Raw genomic sequence first — 18,716 nt, forward strand, 5'->3', positions numbered from 1 at the left:
TATCAGGAAACCTTAAATTGTACATCAGTGTCACAAGCAGCCTCCTTCAGTTCTGTAGCCACAATACCTGATACCTGAACAATGGTAAGATGCTAAAGAGAAGTTTTACTTTCATTTAGAAAGCAGGGAGCTACATGCTAGCCTAAGGGAGGTTCATAACCAATTACCTGGGTGGAAAGCTTGTCAATGACTTTTTGGTTTATACACATAACAGATTGTTTCCAGCTACATAAAGTTGACTCTTGTGGTCAAGGGAAGATAGACACAGACCTCAGATATTTTGGGAAGACTTTAGATCAATTTAATGTTTGTAGGTAGCTATGACATGCGAGCTACAATGAATAGCACTATGGCTGCTCCCATCCAGCTGGCTGCAAGGTACCAAGCCAGCTTGCCTTCCCAACAGCCCATGTAATGCCTCCATGCCAGGAATGACAGTTCGTCAGCTCAGCAGGCAGCACAGTCAAGGAAATGGGACAAGGTATCAAGCCACTTTTCAGCACTGATTTATTCTATGACCACTTTCTCATTCTCTAACTTTTCTTAAATTTCAGTTTAAAAGTTTTGCTTATTTTTAGTTTTACAAACTTGGGTGCTAAGTGGTAGGCACCTACCTCTCCACATAAACTTCATTCAGACTCCATGGACAGCTTATTACAACATGGCCCTTCATTTGTGTGCATCATTCTTCATCTCTGTAAAACAGTGTAATGCTGTTTATGTATCATGTAGAGAAGAATCTGGCAACCAAGCAGTTCATCTATATGTATAAATGCAGAATCTCACCACAGTTAAAACTACCGGAAAATTTTTGGTTCCCAGAGCTTTTGCGGGTGGGCTGACCAAATGTTTACTGCAAGAACTTCCCAAACGTTGGTAACCAGAGAGAGATCCTGGAAGAGCAACAAATGCACACACACACACAAACCTCTACAATTTTTGTATTTTATTCTTACACTTTGTAGAGCAATGGCAGCTTCCATGACTTTAGGAAAAAACGGCAATTATCTGACCATGTCTGAATGAATGCAAATTTTAATGGAAACAAAACCGGACACAGTACTTCTGTTTAGTACTTTGTTAATGGAAAAAGTTAATGGTCAAAGAGAGAGGAGAGGTTCCGAGTGGAGAGGAAAGGTTTGGGGAGGAGAGGTTTGGAGACATTCAGAGAAGTTCTGTTCGATGAGAAGAATTTTGGAGAGGACAGGTTCAGAGGAGAGGTTCGGAGAGTTCACTGTCCCATTTCTACAACCTCTGTTACCTCTTCTTCTCAGCAGCTCCTTTCTTCCACTATCTCATCACCTTTTTCTCATTTATTCATAGTCTTTGTCCCATCACTTCCAACAACTTCCAGTATACACACAGCCCAGTGAAACATTTAAAAGGGAGTAGGAGAACATGGGCATTGGGTTCCAGCTCTTCCAATGCCACTGCTGCCATGAGTGGATGTATCCACTGTGGGTTTGTCTGGTATAACAATCCCACGGAGCCCTAGGAGGACTGGTGAAAGGGTAATGGTCTTTGTGTGAAACTATGGAGGGCAATGAGTGGCACTGCTCAGACGCTGGTCCATCTGCCTGTGGATGCGTGCCTCAAGATGTGCAGCAGGTGCTTTGCGGGTCTATTTTAGCATTGCCTCGGTTGGCATCGGCAGTGCTTGGGAATCCCAGTCATGGCTCTGGACTGCACCTTGTGCGGCATCCCCCTCACACAGAGCAGTCAGCACTAGCCTACGCTGGGCCGTCCCGGCGCTAGCAGGCACAACATTAAGGAACATCATTTTCAGGCTGATGTATGCGGCTTGAGGCTGCATTGGCCGTTCGCATTCTTTAAGACCACGGCACGACCCAGAGGGACAAAAATCATCCTCGGAGGAAGGCCGGGTTTCAGAGGCCAGGGCACTTCACGGTGGGGAAGGGCTCTGTGCTCAGCGACGCTTTGCCCCGCTAGGCGGCTTTGGGGCAAACCCACCTGTCCTCCTCGCCCACCTGTCCTCCTCGCGGGCGGTGCCGTGCCGAGCTGTGCCGTGCCGCACGTGGGTCCGTGACGGCGACCGGGGCCGGCGGGGCTCGGCAGCTCCTCCTCCCCCGGCGCCCGCCGGCGACTGGGCGCCGAGGCTGCGGCGGGCGGCGCGGGGCGGGGGTGCTGCCTCCTGCGCGGCGGCGTGGGGCGCAGCGGCAGCCGGGGCCGGCAGGCGAGCGGCGGCCCGCGCGGGCGAGGGCGGGCGGCGTCGCGAGGCGGCGGCGGCGGGGGCTGCGGCGGGGCATCGGCAGAGGCTGCGGGCGGGGTCCGCGCCCGCGGCCGGCAGCGGTGTCTGCGCCTCAGCCGGGCTTGGCCGGGTGCTGGTGGTGCGCTCTCCCGCCGCGGGGCTGCACAATGGCAGTCGTTCAGTAGGATGGATCCTGCCGTGGCTTTTGTTCTGCAGATCCACCCATCCTCCTAGCAGTCAAGTACCAGGCTATGGTTTTCTCTCTGGGGATCTTTCTTCCGCGTTTTGCTGGTGTCTCTGATGAGGTTTTGGCCTCGGCTGGGATTTCACTACCTTACTTTTCGTTTGGCTTCATGCTGAAAAAAAAAAAAGGATTTATTTTATTTTCTCTACACGCTTTTGGTTATAATCCAGTGTTGATCTAGGGGAAATAACCGTTCAGCCTGGCTGAAAAAAAAGCATCCGTTGAAAAGTCTCAAAGAAATATACCACGTGAGGAAAAAAAACTGGGAGAAGATCGGAATATAACCATTTTTTCTATGATAAAACTGGTGCCCCTCTTCAGGAGAACTGATCTCAATTTATTATTATGCAACCACAAGGATCTCTTCTTTCTCAGGGTGTATAAGCTGCTGGATTGCTTTTCGCCCAAATCAATGTGGTTTCTTTGGAACATTTTCAGCAAAGGATCGCATATGCTGCAGTGTCTTTGTGGCAAGAGTCTTAAGAAAAACAAGAACCAAACTGGTAAGCAATCCATTGCACTGCCTTGTTTTTCTTTTATGCTACCCTGTCTGTTGCTCGCCGAGGTAGATCTGCAATCCTGCTGAGGGGAGAAGTGGGAAATGTAACGAGGCCAGCACGGACATGCATGTGCGTACGTGTATGAATAAGCAAGGAGAGGTATAGATTAGCCTCAGTCACTGTCACCACGGAAAAGAGGAAAAAAAAAAAAAATCAAAGGCGACCCTAACCCAGCCTGCATCACCTAGTTTTCTATGTTATTTCCAGGCAGGAAACTTTTAAATCCCGGCCTTTTTTAAGGGAAAGCCGATAGAGACCCCCCCTCCCAGCTGTCATCCTCAATGCCAGCCTCCCCCCACCCCTGCATACCTCCAGTCAGTTTTGGGAAGAGGAGCCCGGGTCCCCTGTGCTAGTGTGAGATGGCCCTGTCTGCCGTGAGTGTAACGGAGCTCAGGTCCTGCACAGCACTTTCTGATTAGCTTGCAATATGCCATCCTCTCCACACACACACCCCCACCCGCCTCGCTAGGCTTTCTGAAGTCAAGACCGACACCCCCCGCCCCCGGCTGGGGGCTCCCCCTTATCACTCATCTCTTGGGACTCTGGGCCGAGAAGGTGGAGGGGAACGAGGAAAGGGGGTGGACGCTTTCTTGAGGCTTGTGCCCAGACGGCAACTCAACCAGCGATGCCAGGCGGCAGCAGCAGTACCGCCTGGGTGGCTGCGTCTCCCCTCCGCCTCTCTCTGTCGGGATGACCCCTCTGTGCACCGCCGGTGTCTCTGCGTGTGTCTCCATGTCTGCGTGACAGCCGGGATAATGCGCTTCGGTTCAGCCCGGCTCCGAGGGGGAAACTTGCAGTACATTACATAAGAAATGCAAATGCAGGTGCTCTGGGCTGCCCGGTCCCGGGGGGTCACAGTGCTGCTGTTGCATCCCTCTTGCTCGGGGCGTCCGTGTGGCTAAACACCGCGGTTTGGAGAGCAAGGTGGGCGAGAAGGGATGCTCGGCAGACTGGGGAGCCGGGAGCTCTCCAAGAGAAACACTAGCCCTCTCTGCCCTGCTCGCACTGGGCTCTGGTCCCCTCTGCCTGTGTGTTCGTTCTCCCCGACCGCCAAGTTGCCTGCAAGCTCTTGCGTTCCTGGGGAGTCGAGAGCCGCTGGAACCAGGGCTGTGAGGGATGGGATACTGTGTGCGCTGCTCTGTGTGTATGCATGTATGTGTGCCGGCTGCCCTGCAGTGGCAGCTCTCGAGCAGGAGACTCCTGACGCTGGTACTGCAGTGTAGTAGATCATAGGCTCTCGTTGCATCTCTGACACCCCAACATTACCAAGCAACATCTCTGTTAGCAGCTCTCACCCCTCCCCGCCTCGGCAGCTGGGATGCCGGCTCCTGCTTTGCCCAGTTTAGGACCGATGCAGAGAGTCGAGGTGGGCACCTCGGACGGTTTTTTCTCTCCACTCTTCGCTCCGGTTTGCCATCTCGTCTCGCCCCATTCCTGCCTACCGCTACCGCTGCAGCACAGCGCACCCACTTCTCGGCATACCAAAGAGGCCGAAATGCCCCGTTGGAGGCTGCGCTCAGCCTTCCGCAAAGTGCCCTTTGCTCGCCGCAGCGAGCCACGATTCCCGGCCGGGGGCAACTTCCAAATCGTATGCCCACCCCGGAACGGGGTGAGGAGGGCAGAGGCAGGCACTTTCAGCCTCTGGGGACGGCCCCTCACACCTTGTCCGAGCCGCGCTGGCAGGGGCTGTGACCGCAGGGGGGATTGCAGAGCCGCCGTGTGGCTCTGCCCGCTGCCGTCCCCGCTGCTCTGCTTGCCCTGCCCGCTGCCGCCGCCGATTCTCCCCGGGGAGTGGCGAGTGGCTCTAGCCCTGTGAGAGGCGATGCTCCAGAGAGAAAGGGCTTTCGGGGTGGTGGGTGGCTTCTAGACTTTTCAGATTGTATGTCAGGGGAGGAGGACAAACGTATACCGCCCACCACACCACACACACACTGCGACCACTACCAAAGGCCCGTGTTCTCCCCTTGCGGCGGAGAGGCTAGTAAGAAACGCGTACCTCGGCGTGCCAGGGCCCGCAGCACAGCAGACCTTTACACCTTTCCCCCTTTCCTAGGGACTTTGCCGCACTTCGTCCCTTTGCATGGGACGAATAGATTTGGGTAGTAGGAGTGGCACTGCGTGCCGCCACCACTGCCAACCTGCTTGGGGAGGTCTCAGCTCATCTGGAGAGTGCCTGAGGGGAGGTATTCAGTCTGAACGAGAGGCACAGTAGGGTGCCAGAAACCTGGGGGCGCGGGGAGGCTGGAGGTGTCACTGCCCCCTTTGTGCCGCCTTTGTCATAGGTGCCAGGGGCTCACGGGGCGGTCGGAGAGCTAAGTGTGAGGTCGGTGCTCGAGGTTGCAGTCCCTGCGGGCCGATCCGTGGTCTGGCTCTCCGTCCCGAGCGTTTTGCGTCGCTCGGCTCCGGTCAGACGTGATCCCGGCGGAAGAGCCGAGACGCCGAGACCCAAGCCAAGCCGCAGACCCTGGTCTGATATCTCACTCCTAGCAGAGCTAAACTGCGGCTGACTCTCTGGGGAGGCTAATCATCCTCTTGGCCAGATCAGATTAGATTAGATTAGCTCGGTCACAGGCGCCGTTGCTGTGCGGGCAGATCACCTCCATCAGTGCTGGGTTCACCCGGGGGACACCATGTGCTACCGTGCCCTGCTTTCCCTGGTGCCCCGGCTCCCCGGACAGTGAGGCTTTCCCTCTTCAAGAAGTTCCATCCCATCTGCGGCATGAGGCTGCGCCACAACTCCCCGGCTCTTCCCCGACGCCCTTTGCTCACCAAACTTCTCAGGGCTGATTGGGCTTTTTAGCCTCAGAAACCACCACATAAGCGAGCAGCTGCCTCTGATCCAACCGTGCGGAAAATCGAGCAGGTTAGGCAGCTAACGCTGGCTGCTGTTTCAGTTTATTTAGTTATTTTCGGACTGCTGCACTTTTTGGGGTCTCTTTCAGCAGCTGGTCTCTTTTCAACAGCTGGTGTTTTCTCAGAAACAGGACTGAATACCCCTTTTTCACATGTCCTCTGCTTTGCATTTCCACTCCACCGCTGGCTGCTGTCCTCCTCCCCGTGTGAGCCCCTCTTGCTGTCCTCCCCAGCCTTCCCCGGTCACCTAAACTGGTCACACTGGGTTTACTGCACCCAGCAGGACTCTGGAGAGAGGGGAAAGTGAGACAGGGAATGACAGTGAGGTATGTGCAAGTCTCTGGCAAGGTTGCACCAAGAGGCTTTGTTGCTGTTCTTTTTAATTTGTTTGTTTGGTTTTGGTTTTTGTTTATTTTGGAATAATGTGATCAAATTTGTTTCAAATTTGACAACCCAGAAAGAGAAGCTGCCTCCTTTTTTGTTGCTGTTATTTACCTCCTTAGATTTCTGCACAAGGAGAAACACTTTGGGAATCAATAGACACAGCTTTGCATGCACTGACTGAGTTTTCTTGAGTTTAATAGTACAAAAAAGTAATGAATCTCTAAATATCTCCACTGCCTTGTCCAGCATGAAAATACTTGCAATGTGTTAGGTTTCCTGGGCTTCACTTGTGTTTTTGTTTATTTCATATATATCTCTGCTGTTCGGTCTTGTCGAAGACACAGAGAGGACTTCAGAGTGTGAGACATAAGAGCCTTTTTTCTCACAGTTAAAAATTGCTTGAGATCATAAGGCCTGAGGCAGGAGTTGCAATGATAAAATGCCAGCCTGGTGGCTTCCTCTCTCCCTGAGGCTCTAAACTGGGTGTGATCAGTTAGGGCATAGCTGAAGTCTTGAGGGAGGATTTGGGGCTTAAATGGAAATGGGAAAGGAGAGATACCTCTTTGAGGTTTTCTTTTTAAGCAAATGCCACAAGTGAATAGGTTTTTTGCTTGTTTGTGGTGGGTGTTTTGTATCATAAGGGTGCCCATGAGAGATGAGTTAAGTCGGCTGGAGTACTAGATGCCTTCATCGTAGAAACTGCTATCACATTTCACTCCTGGTAGCAGCCCAGGAGACAGATGATGTATCAGGTTTCCTCTCCATTTACCTCCAAGAAGAGGCATCTCTCCAACTCAGGCAGGGATGTTGACAGGAGAGTAGATGGAAATTGGCATTACTATAAATATGTTGCTGATCGAGGAATTTGGTTTCTATTATTGTCAATCCCATATCAATATCAAACACAAAGCCTGTTTAAAAAGAAGAACATCTGAGATGCAGACTGTGGACGAACTCTTATCTCTGCAGAGCGCCTGTTTAAAACACCTCTGTAAAATAGTCAGACTGTTCTTTCATGGTAGCTCATCATTTTGACAAGGTTTCTAAGAACAGCCATGCAAGACTGGATCTGTTTAAAGCAGAATCTTGGGTCTTGCCCATCATATATATGTATAGTGTGTGTCTTTATCTGAATTCTAAGCAAATTTGTCCCCTTGTTGTCTTCATTAGTCACAGAAAACCTATGTCCCACAAAGAGACAATGGGTATTTTGCCTCAGGAAGAGGCAAGGATTGGGTCCCAGAAGTTTCTTTCATGTAGAAACTCTGATTGCCTAAACATTGTACTTCCGGTGCTATTAATTGATCTGCAGTAAGTTTCTGGCACTCAAATGTAAAATTGCCTATTCGTATGTACTTCACCTACTGAAGTTTTATCCTCTGTGGAATAAATATTGTGAATTCATACAAATGTAATTATTTTTGATTGAATTAAATTGTGTAGTGTACTAGATAAGAGATGAAATTTATGCCTGCTCACACGTCTTTCTACTGTGATATAACACTTGCACCTAATCTAATATCTGCTAATGATAGGCCATTTTTAACTGAACGTGTAAAAATGGTGACCTGGACATAATTGAAATATGTAAGATGTGTAATTGGTTTAAATATTTATGTGCATGTGGTTTTCATTTTAGGGTGATGTTTATTCTGCTTACATGCTTTGATTATGTTAAGTATATTAGTTTTGAGCTAAAATCCTTATTGACTTCAAATTTAGATAAGGCCTGATTCAGACATTCAGAAGTCATCCTTTGCAAAGATTTTCTGTCCAGTAAGTTCCTATAAATATGTCATCTGGAGAGGAGATTGTTGTTTGAAACTTAAAAGAAATAGGAAGTAGGGCAGTGTGCTGACTATGGGGATGGTGTTTCATAGTTGCAGAGGTCACTCCTGAGGTTTTTGTATAATCACTCAACATGTAGGATAAAACGTGGTGAGTCTAGAATGTGGTTGGATTGATTAAGTGGTTATGTGCAGACTAAACTCTGATGAATAGTTACAGATGTTTGCCAAATGTGCCTGCAAGCACCGACTTGCTGAAGCAGGTTTCATTCAAGTGAATACGACCTTGTTACTTCAGGAGCAAGGATTTGTTTCTATGCCTAATTCTGATTGCCATGGCTGATTTTGCAGACACTGTTACTTCTCCATGTGTTTCTTTCTTGCTTGTTAAAATCACAGGCAATGTCTGAGCACCACTGCACAGGTATGCTATGAGTCCTTTTGTTTGCTTTTCGTGTTTCAGTGAGTCATATTTGTTCAAATGTATTTGTATATTTGTACCATGTGAGAAACAAAACACTGAATGATCTTAAAATTTCACAATCTCAGTTATGAAAAAAAAAATTGCTGTGGTGTAGCACAAGGCTTGATTTACAACCAGCATGTCTGAGAGTAACTTGTTACTGTGCAAAGTATATACATTAGAAACGCAGGCTTACCTGGAAACAAACTTTGCAGAACTAAGGTCTTGTTTAGCTCCGAAAGAGCTGCTTCTTGCACGGAGTGTATTTCTACCATCAGAACTGTCAGAAGGAAATCTTGGAGACCATGTGATAAAGCTCTCAGAGGGGTATATTAATCTTCAGACTGTTAATTTTTTAGTTTGTACTCGAAGTGGATCCTTTGATGTACTGGGCTACTCCTAAGTACTGAAAATTGTAATTGCAGAGAAAGCTGAAGGTGTTTAGCACCATGATGGACTGAACTCACAGAGACCAAATTGAGATGTATTCTTTTTAATATACTCTGCAGTGAAGATAAACAGTGTGTGAACCACTAACCAAGTTGTTATTCGAATCAGGAGTATTCTGACTTTGAAGAGTATCTTTTTAAGAGCAAAACCTCAAAAATCAGTAAGTGAAAAACTTTTAGTGGATAAATGAAATACCATTTTTTTGTGTCTGTAGCATACTCTGTTAGAAGCACTGACATTAAATAATAGCATCAAAAATAAATAGCTGCTGCTGAGACAGCATTAAGAAGTCATAATAATAATATCAGTAGTTAAAATCCAATGCACAAGTCAGAATAATAACACCTTCTGTAGTAAAAGTCAATGCATTACTTTAAGAAACACATTGTATTGAACATAAGCAACATCTAATAGTTTGAGAGTTAATATTGGATGGTTGTGTGGGTCAAATGACAATAGATGACACTTGTTTGCTGGCAGAAATTTGTGTTGCAATTTTTATGTTCATTGTGTTTTCACTGAGACATCTGCTTATTTTACTTTTAACTAGAAGGAGTGTGAGGATTTGCACTGAACAAGTTTTACATTTGCACACGGAAGGTAGTATCATGAAAATTGGCTTAAAAATTGTGTGGCACTAAAATCTATCTGGTCCCATCACACAGTAGAATTGAACCAAGGTTAAATGCTTTAATTCTATTGGAATTGTTTTGGCTTTTGCTCTCAGGCAGAGATACAAATAAGCTGTAATCCTGTATGAAAAAATTGCTTTAAGGAGATTCCAGAGAGGTCTGGATTTCACTAAGCTGATAGACTTTGCTGTTCCCTGAAAATTCATCATGTCATCTGTGTTTTTTTCATGCAGCTATGTAATTTGGAAAGATAAAAACGTAGTGAGGGTACAGCACATGTAGAACTCACACCTTAGCTGATGTCCTGTCTCCAGATCTGGGCATTAGGTTGTGTAAGAAAAATATAAGATGTGGCAAATCTAGATTTGATCCTTCTCCTAATCTATCTTCTCATTTTTATTTCATCACTGGACTGTCTAAAATCAGGACCTTTGTTAAAGACACTGTATATAGTAGCTTCTGAAGGAACTATACACCTCAACTTGTCTAAGGGCATTTCTACTTCGGGCATCAAAAATCTTTGCATGGCAGAAAGCTCCATGTAACAACATGCTGTGTGGAAGGAGTGTGGAGGCATTTGTGCTTTCAGAGGGTGCTCTTTATTTGGTCTCCTGCTGAAAAAGAGAGGCCAATACTTCATTTACTTCTAGCCCATATCTGTCACCCAATGACTGCCTCCCATCAAAGAAGGGGAACTGGTAAAAGGGCAGGACACTCATGGGTTAAAATGAAAACAGATTTAGTGAAACGGTAAAACTAACACAAGTGCCAGTGTAAAATACACGCTAACCCCAGCAAATATATGGCAGTCACAATAAAGGAAGACAGTCTGAAGCAGAAGGAAGAGAAACAGGATCAAGAAAAGCCCGATCAGTAAACCCCTAACCTCAGCAAACTTGAGTGTGGTATTTATGGTACGGGATACACCTGTGAACTGACTTGGGTCAGCTGTCCTAGGTGACATGAAGCTACGACTGGTCTGCAGACCATGGCTGACCTATTATTCTGTTGCAGTAAGAGCAGGACACTCTGTTATTCCTGCTCTGTGTTTGTGATTACTGATCATGAGCAGCTTTTCACAAGTGAGTAGCTTATGACACTGTCATCATGGTGCTTTCTTCTTCCTTGAACTGCAGGAAAATCTTGAGATTTTCCATTGTCTCATTTCCTACACAGTATAATTTTTCTTTGCTGAGGATAGAGAGTATCTCAGGCTTTGGAGGATGAAGATTAGCTGACACATCCCTTTGCATGCTCTGTTTTTGTCCAGCTAAAAGGAATTAATTCCTATGGATTTTCTAGGCCTTTGGGATAAAAGGCCATGTTTTCACAAAGTCCTTTCTCTTGAGGGAAGAAGCAGGATATTTCTTCCTTGAGCAAGCTTTTAAAGAATTAAGCTCTAGTGTAACTGAGAACTAGAATTTTGTACCAGCATTGAATAGTTTGAACAGGAGAGTCTGCATATAAAAGCAAAGACTTCTGTTTACACATGAATCTCTTGGTTCTCACCAACGCTGACAAAGGAAACATACACGAATTACATTGCCCTTTAATGAAGTCTGAGCTGAAAATGTTAATTTAAAGAAAGCAACTTTACCAGACTTGTTACTTTTTTTCAGTGAATGTATTTCTAAGGATGTCCTGCCATGTTTAAATAAAACATCCCAATTAGGTCCCAGTCCATGCTTCTCATTAGAGACAAGCATTGTGGAGCATTCCTATTGCCCAGTATTTTCTATAGATATCATTCATTGCAAATAAAAGTACATTTATTGACATTTAATGAAATGAACAGAAACTACCAGTGCAAAGCATAGTGGAAAATACAGAAGAAGTTGTGGAAAAAATGGCAGAGTAAGAAATAACTTTAAAACTCAGTTATATAGTTAGTATGGTAGTATCTTATAAAAGAGAGTATTTTATCAGGAAAACCTAATCTTAAGGGTTAAATTAGTAGTGGTGCTTATTAATTCATATTGCTCAGTATAAGAAAAGGCACTTTACAGTTCTGATTCAACTACGAGTTGAACCCAGACTGCTAATAGCTCCTGAGAAACTAAACCTAAATGTGATTTAAGCAGATTATCTCACTAGGAGATCAGCCTAAGAGCTCAGATACGAATTAACTTCAGGATGTCTAAAACTCAGGTGCAATCCTGTGGCTTGGACTTTTTCAGCTTTCACTAAAATCCATGTTTTCAAATAGCGTTAACAGGTGGATTAAAGTTTATATAAATCCTGTGCCTCTGAGACATTTCCTCTTAGCCTCTTGCCAGTACAATTTATTTATTTTTTTATATGTTTGTCCCCATGTTAAGGAAGGTTATACAGATTTTCAGTACCAACATTCGCTGTTCTCCTGGCTTTACTCAGATCTGTTTTATCTCCATGAATAATATGACCTTGACTCATCCCAAACACAGCTGAGCTTCTCACATCTCCTTCAGTTCTTTCACCTGCTGCTTGCACAGCCGTCTCATATTTTTACTTTAGGGTAGAGACTCTGAGGAAAATCAGGTCTTAATTACGTTTATCTATTTAAGATATTTTGAAATCCTCTTCACTACTTCAAATAATTAACTGGTGGAAGTCAGCAGAATGACTGTATGGGTTATTACTGATGCAATAGGGTTGTTACTGATGCAGTAGATGTTTGTGATGAGTGAAAACCAGACTGATGGACTACCCTTCATTTTATTGGTCATGTGCTCTACGAATGGTTGGCTTCTCACTATCTGCTGATTTACAGTAGGAGAAGTACACAAATATAGAGGCAATAATGTAACTGTGATTGACTAGGGAAAGACAGTAAAATCAGAAAGAGGCTTCAGAAGACCCGAGAACAAATACTATCCCTTTCATTTGTTTGGAGGATTGTTTGAGGATATTATTTGCTTGAGGAGGAAATGCTTTATGTTGGATTTTGCTGTTAAAGCAAAATTCCTCAGCTTTCAAGGAAGTGTTCTAGGTATTGCTGAGCAATTGTTGCTTGACCCGGTAGGGAACTGGTTCCAGATCCTGGCTTTGCCTGCTCACATGGTTCTGCATGTCTTTTTGAAGCTAGTGGTTGTGGTACTCTGCAGAAGAGTTCTCTGAGAATTGCAAAGCCTGTGTGGATGCAAGACGTGCCCCATACGTCCATTACTTCTGTAGGATCGGGAGAGAGCCCCTTGTGATGTCACCTTTGATTCAGCCTAAGAGGTTTATAATCAAACACTTCTGTGGGACATGCTCTTGTATTCTTGTTAACCAGGGACATCTGTGGAAAAAACAGTGACCCCCTGTGTTACTAAACCCTGTGTTCTGAAGTGTTGAGCTCTGCCTGCTTGTACACAGGTCTGCAACATGTCAAAGGTAATTCTTCTACCTTTGAAACTTGTAGTATGGACTCTTACACCGTGGCACAGGGCAGCTAAAGGCAGAAAGTCATTGTTCTACAGCAAATGTATCACTATGTAGTGTTTGTATTGAATAGCCATGTATTTGGAAGGGAGCCTTATTTTGGTTTAGAACTGGACTTTCAACTCTGGGCTGGAGTTGTGTAAGAGGAAAAAAATAATTGTAGTTTCCTAGACAGTACTTGTTTGGGTAATGTGAATGAGTTGCTCATGGCAGGAGGAGTGTGTAACAAGGTAGTGGGAAGGGGGGATCACTGCAATTTTGTGTTCCAGCCTATTTCTTCTTTTCAGTTCATCTTTTGCAGTTTGTAAGGAGTGATATATCTGGGGTATTATGACATGAAGTGGAGATGAGTCCTGTGGTAGGTGGGCCACAGAAGATATTACCTCCTCATTGAAGGTTTTTTGGTGAAATCTTATCTTAGAATACATTGGCTTTCTTAGCACTTCACTAGCACACATGTTAATTCTGACATTGTAATACTCGATTGAGGAAAACATAATGTAAGAAGTTCCTTGAGGTACCTAAGCACTCTTGATTAAAAAATAATAATAATTTAAAAACAACCCCATAAACATCCTTTAAACACAGTGATCACAATGGAAGTGAATATCATGATGGTTTAATTAGTGTGAGCTACTTAGTTTCATGGTTGCTTTAATACTGGATAAGAATGATTTTAATAGAATTATAGAATCAGTCAGAGTTGGAAGGGACCACTAGGATCATTAGTTCCAACCCCCTGCCATGGGCAAGGACACCACACTAGCTTAGGCTGTCTAGAGCCTCATCCAGTCTGGCCTTAAACACCTCCAGAGATGGAGCCTCAACCACCTCCCCGGGTAACCCGTTCCAAGGTCTCACTGCCCTCATGGTCAGGAACTTCTTCCTAACATCCAGTCTGAATCTACCCATTTCTAGCTTTGTTCCACTCCTCCTCAGTCCTGTCACTACCTGACATCCTAAAAACTCCCTCCCCAGCTTTCTTGTAGGCTCCCTTAAGATACTGAAAGATCATAATATGGTCACCTCAGTGACCCCAACTCCTTCAGTCTCTCCTTGTAGGAGAGGTGCTGCAGCCCTCTGATCATCCTCGTGGTCCTTCTGTGGACACATTCCAGCACATCCATATCCCTCTTGTAATAGGGGCTCCAGAACTGGATGCAGTACTCCAGGTGGGGTCTCACCAGTGCAGAGTAGAGGGGGAGAATCACTTCCCTGGCCCTGCTGACCACATTTCTCTTGATGCAGCGCAGGATCTGGTTGGCTCTCTGGGCTGCAAGAGCACACCAGTGGCTCACATTAAGCTTCTTGTCCACCAACACCCCCAAGTCCCTCTCTTCAGGGCTGCTCTCAAGCCAGCCCCTGCCCAGCCTGTATTGGTGCTTGGGATTGCCTCAACTCAGATGCAGAACCTTGCACTTGATCTTGTTGAACTTAATAAGTTTGGCTTTGGCCTACCTCTCCAGCCTGTTAAGGTCCCTTTGGATGGCAGGCACATCAGAATGAAAGTGGAGGCAGCAGTTTAGGCAGAGGTAAGCTGTAAGGTATGAAGGCTGGGTAAAATTCTTTTAATAAAATACCAGGAGAAACAGCAACGTGAGGGTTCATTATGTTTGCTGAGGCCTGTCAGCTTTAGTGGCTGGCTGGAGTGACTGTGGTCTAAGGTGGCTGCTAAAAAGCTGCTTAAATATCCGCTAAGAGATTGAAGATGGAAGATGAGGAAAAGGGAAATACTAAGTCCTTATAGTCACATATACAGGTTAAGAATTTGAGGATGGAACTTGATGAATCATAGAATCATAGAATCAACCAGGCTGGAAGAGACCTCCAGGATCATCCAGTCCAACCTAGCACCCAGCCCTATCCAGTCAACTAGACCATGGCACTAAGTGCCTCAGCCAGGCTTTTCTTGAACACCTCCAGGGACAGCAACTCCACCACCTCCCTGGGCAGCCCATTCCAATGCCAATCACTCTCTCTGGCAAGAACTTCCTCCTCACATCCAGCCTAGACCTCCCCCAGCACAACTTGAGACTGTGTCCCCTTGTTCTATTGCTGGTTGTCTGGGAGAAGAGACCAACCCCCACCTGGCTACAACCTCCCTTCAGGTCGTTGTAGACATCAATGAGGTCCCCCCCTCATTGGAATTCAAAAAAAAGTAAGTTAGAATGTGATGTTAGTATGATAGGTGAGATTTTTTTCAAGTGCTATGTGGATAAGTCATGACCAGTGTGGGATGCTTTCCTCCCCACTCATTCTCAGAGGGAGTGGGAAAACCAGAAGGATGAAAAGAAAATATAAAGTAAATAATAAAGAGATGAAAGGAGGCTGTAGTCATTTGGGGATAGGGAGTCACACAGCAACAGAATTAGAAATTGTTGAAGCTACTTTTCAATTGGAGAACAAATAGATCTGAAATTTAAGGGCATTTTCATTGAAAACATCTATTTCTAGACATGTTTTGTTTGTTTTCCCAAGGGCATCTAAGAGAGTAACATTTGAGAGTCTAGCTTCTCCCAATGTATTCCATTTATAGCTCTATCTTGCTAAAGGTGAGATATCCTCGTAAATCCTGTTTTGCTTTTAGAAATGAAGGTGCTCTCACACCCTCATGAGTCTACCAGCTGTCAGTGAACATCTCTGAAGAAGTGGGCTCCAGGGTGACCTTAGGCTGAATGTCTGATACCTCCTGCCTGACTGCCTGCTGTCAGGCAAATGGTCTGCAGGCTGTATATATGAGCATGCCTGGCAGGCCTTGCTGTTTTGGACCTGCGTGGGCATGTCGAATCCTACCTGTGCTCCAGCTGCCTGGGCCAACATCTGTAGGCTCACCAGGAGAGATGGCATATAGCTCTAGTCACAAGGGTGGCCCTCAAGCTAAACTGAAAACTCAGTGTAGTTGCCACAGTAACTGCTGTTGAGAGGAAATGTATTATTTTTCTCCCTCTCCCCCACAACTGAATCACAACGTAACTTTTAAAATGCTATGTATGTGCTTCTATTGACCACAGAATCACAGAATATTAGGGGTTGGAAGGGGCCTTGAAAGATAATCTAGTCCAACCCCCTCCCTGCCAGAGCTGGATCTTCTATACCAGATCACACAGGAGCGCATCCAGCTGAGTTTTGAACGTCTCCAGAGAGGGGGACTCCACAACCCTCCTGGGCAGACTATTCCAGTGTTCTGTCACCCTCACAGTGAAATAATTTTTTCTTATGTTTCCATGGAACTTCCTATATTTCAGCTTCTACCAATTGCCCCTTGTCCTGTCATTGGGCTTCACTGAGAAGAGCCTGGTTCCATCCTCCTGGCACTCACACTTTAGATGTTTATAAACATTAATGAGGTCACCCCTCTGTCTCCTCCTCTCCAAACTAAAGAGCCCCAGCTCACTCAGCATCTCCTCACAAGGAAGACGTTCCATTGCCTTCATTACTTTTGTGGCTCTGTGCTGGACTCTTTCAAGCAGTTTCCTGTCATTCTTGAACTGAGTGGTCCAGAACTGGACACAATATTCCACATGAAACCTCATCAGGGCAGAGTAGAGAGGGAAGAGAATCTCTCTCAACCAACTAACCACAGCCCTTCTAATGCACCCCAGAATGGCATTGGCCTTCTTGGCCACAAGAGCACATTGCTGGCTCATGGTTAACCTTCAGTCCATTAGAATCCCCAGGTCCCTTTCCTTTTTCCCTTCACTGCTCTCCAACAGGTCACTCCCCAACTTATATTGATATCTGGGGCTGCTCTTTCCTAGCTATAACACTATCCTTGTCCTTGCATTTCTCTCTGACCACCTCTCCAAATCTTAACCTTCATATACCTTTGCATCAGAAACCATACACTGGGCAGTATAAATTATAAAGGTATCCCACACTGGAAGAATTTGAATAGTTTTTGTCTTTACTAGGCTTCAAAGGCATTTCAGCACAACTATGAGCTTTAGGGACTGTGGAAGAGGGTACTATCAATTTGCCTTTTTCTTCCATTAGCTTATTAAGTCCACAGTCAAGTAGGCCAAAATTGTCAGGTGCCATTCAGAGTTAGTAGATCACCACAAATCTTCATGAAGAAGCTTATACTGGAGATCATAAAGTAACTTGAAATGGAGAGCCAGCCTCTCCTCATTAACAGGTGGCAAGTGAGAACTGTAAGAAATGTCCACCTTCAATTTGGTAGTGATATGCTGCTCCTGCCTTAAACTTCTCTTAGTTGTTCAGGAAATTAAAACTGAATTTATATTGATCTATTAAGAAGGGCCAGGGATTGTTTCAAGTCAGAATGGTTCTGACTGGCTCATGTCCACGTTACTTGCAGTTACCACCCTCCCTAGCAGACTTGTCTTGGAGAGAGCCAGCTGAAGTGGTCCAAAACTACCTGGGATGTAAGGAACAAGTGTGGATGACCAGGGTCTAACGTTTTTATTCAGCTGTATGAACACAGCAAAAGATCAGAACACCATTTTCACCTCCATTAAGGAAATTTAGGGCAAGCTCTGCTTGTAGAGGGATTTATTTGTGCCCCTAGTGCCAGTGTAGGATTGCGAGTGGACTAGTAAGAGCATATCACAAAGCAACCAGGCAAAAGGAGTGTTATAGTTTCAGTGGAGGTGATAAATCCCAGCTTCATCCTTTAAGGAAGGACCATCCATAAAGGGGTTTCCCATGGGTTCTTGGTTAACCCTGTGAAAAGCTAGTGGAGGAGAGACCAGAGTACCCTATTTTGGAGTGAAGTCTGGCAGCTCAGCAACAGAGATCTAAGTCTGCAGGGAATGAATCATAAAGAATTTCTGAGAAGAGCAAATCAGACAGGAAGGGAAGCTGAGTCTTGCTGGAGAAAGCAACAGATTTCCACTTTCTCCTCTCTGATAAGAAGATGCAGCTCCAGAGTCAGGAAGAGCTGAAGGACAGGAGGTTTCCTCTGTCTCTAAAAAAAACCCCTTCTTTCTTCCACTTCACTTACTTGTACTTGCTTTTCTCCTCACTGTCCGTCCTAGGGATCACCTCTTCATTAGTTTGAGCATGTGCAATGAAACCAGTCAACGCTATTGGTCATCTGAATAACCTATTTTTTACTGCACATCTATTTTCTGTTATATGGACACTGACCTGAGTTGCTGCAGCATGTGCATTTTGTTCTGCCTTTAACTAATAGGTGTCTGTTTCTCCCCACATGACCAACAGTTGCTCTCTTCCTTTGTGTAATTGTGAGGCTCACAAATAAAGAGATGTTCTTAGTTATTATCGATGCTTTAAATATTTTGGCAGGCTATATTTGGTCACAGTCTGTGAATTAAAAGGATCTGGCTTATGGTCTAACAGTATGCTCCAGTATATTTGTATATATTTTACCTATACTAACAAAAATTAGAAATCATAAAGAAAGTTGGGGTTTGTTTTGGTTGGTTTTGTTTGCTTGTTTAAACAGTTTAATGGAAAATAATTCTGTAGCACTTGGAGTCTTGTGACTCTTTTCTCTGAGGATACAAAGAATTTATTTATTCTCACATTTAATGTTAAGTATGAAAAGGTTGAATTTAATTAGTGGATTCTCTTCTTTTAATGAATTCCCATAAGGTAGCTCTTCCTTCACAAGTTAAAAATCTGCAGAAACCCAAGTATCAGTATTTAATCTGAGACTAAGAAGGGAGGGGTCCCAGAGGAGAGCCAGGCCCAGAGAGCGCTGGTGAATGGTGCCACATCCAGTTGGCAGCTGTCACTACAAGTGCTCC

General features: G+C 45.4%; 1 protein-coding gene across 3 annotated transcripts in view; it reads left to right on the forward strand.

Moving 5' to 3' along the window:
• The first annotated feature begins 2,555 nt into the window (after nt 1-2,555).
• Nucleotides 2,556-18,716, forward strand: part of FGF14 (fibroblast growth factor 14) — a 496,088-nt gene continuing 479,927 nt past the window's right edge. For 2 of the 3 annotated variants that reach the window (XM_064143806.1, XM_064143809.1), the window contains exon 1: nt 2,556-2,956. In XM_064143806.1, the coding sequence (XP_063999876.1) occupies nt 2,749-2,956 (208 nt within the window). In that variant the 5' untranslated portion in view covers nt 2,556-2,748. The remainder of the gene's footprint in view (nt 2,957-18,716) is intronic. The other variant, XM_064143815.1, reaches the window with a different exon arrangement.

The sequence above is a fragment of the Pogoniulus pusillus genome, chromosome 5 (assembly GCF_015220805.1).
Source record: "Pogoniulus pusillus isolate bPogPus1 chromosome 5, bPogPus1.pri, whole genome shotgun sequence".
NCBI classification, from domain to species: Eukaryota; Metazoa; Chordata; class Aves; order Piciformes; family Lybiidae; genus Pogoniulus; species Pogoniulus pusillus.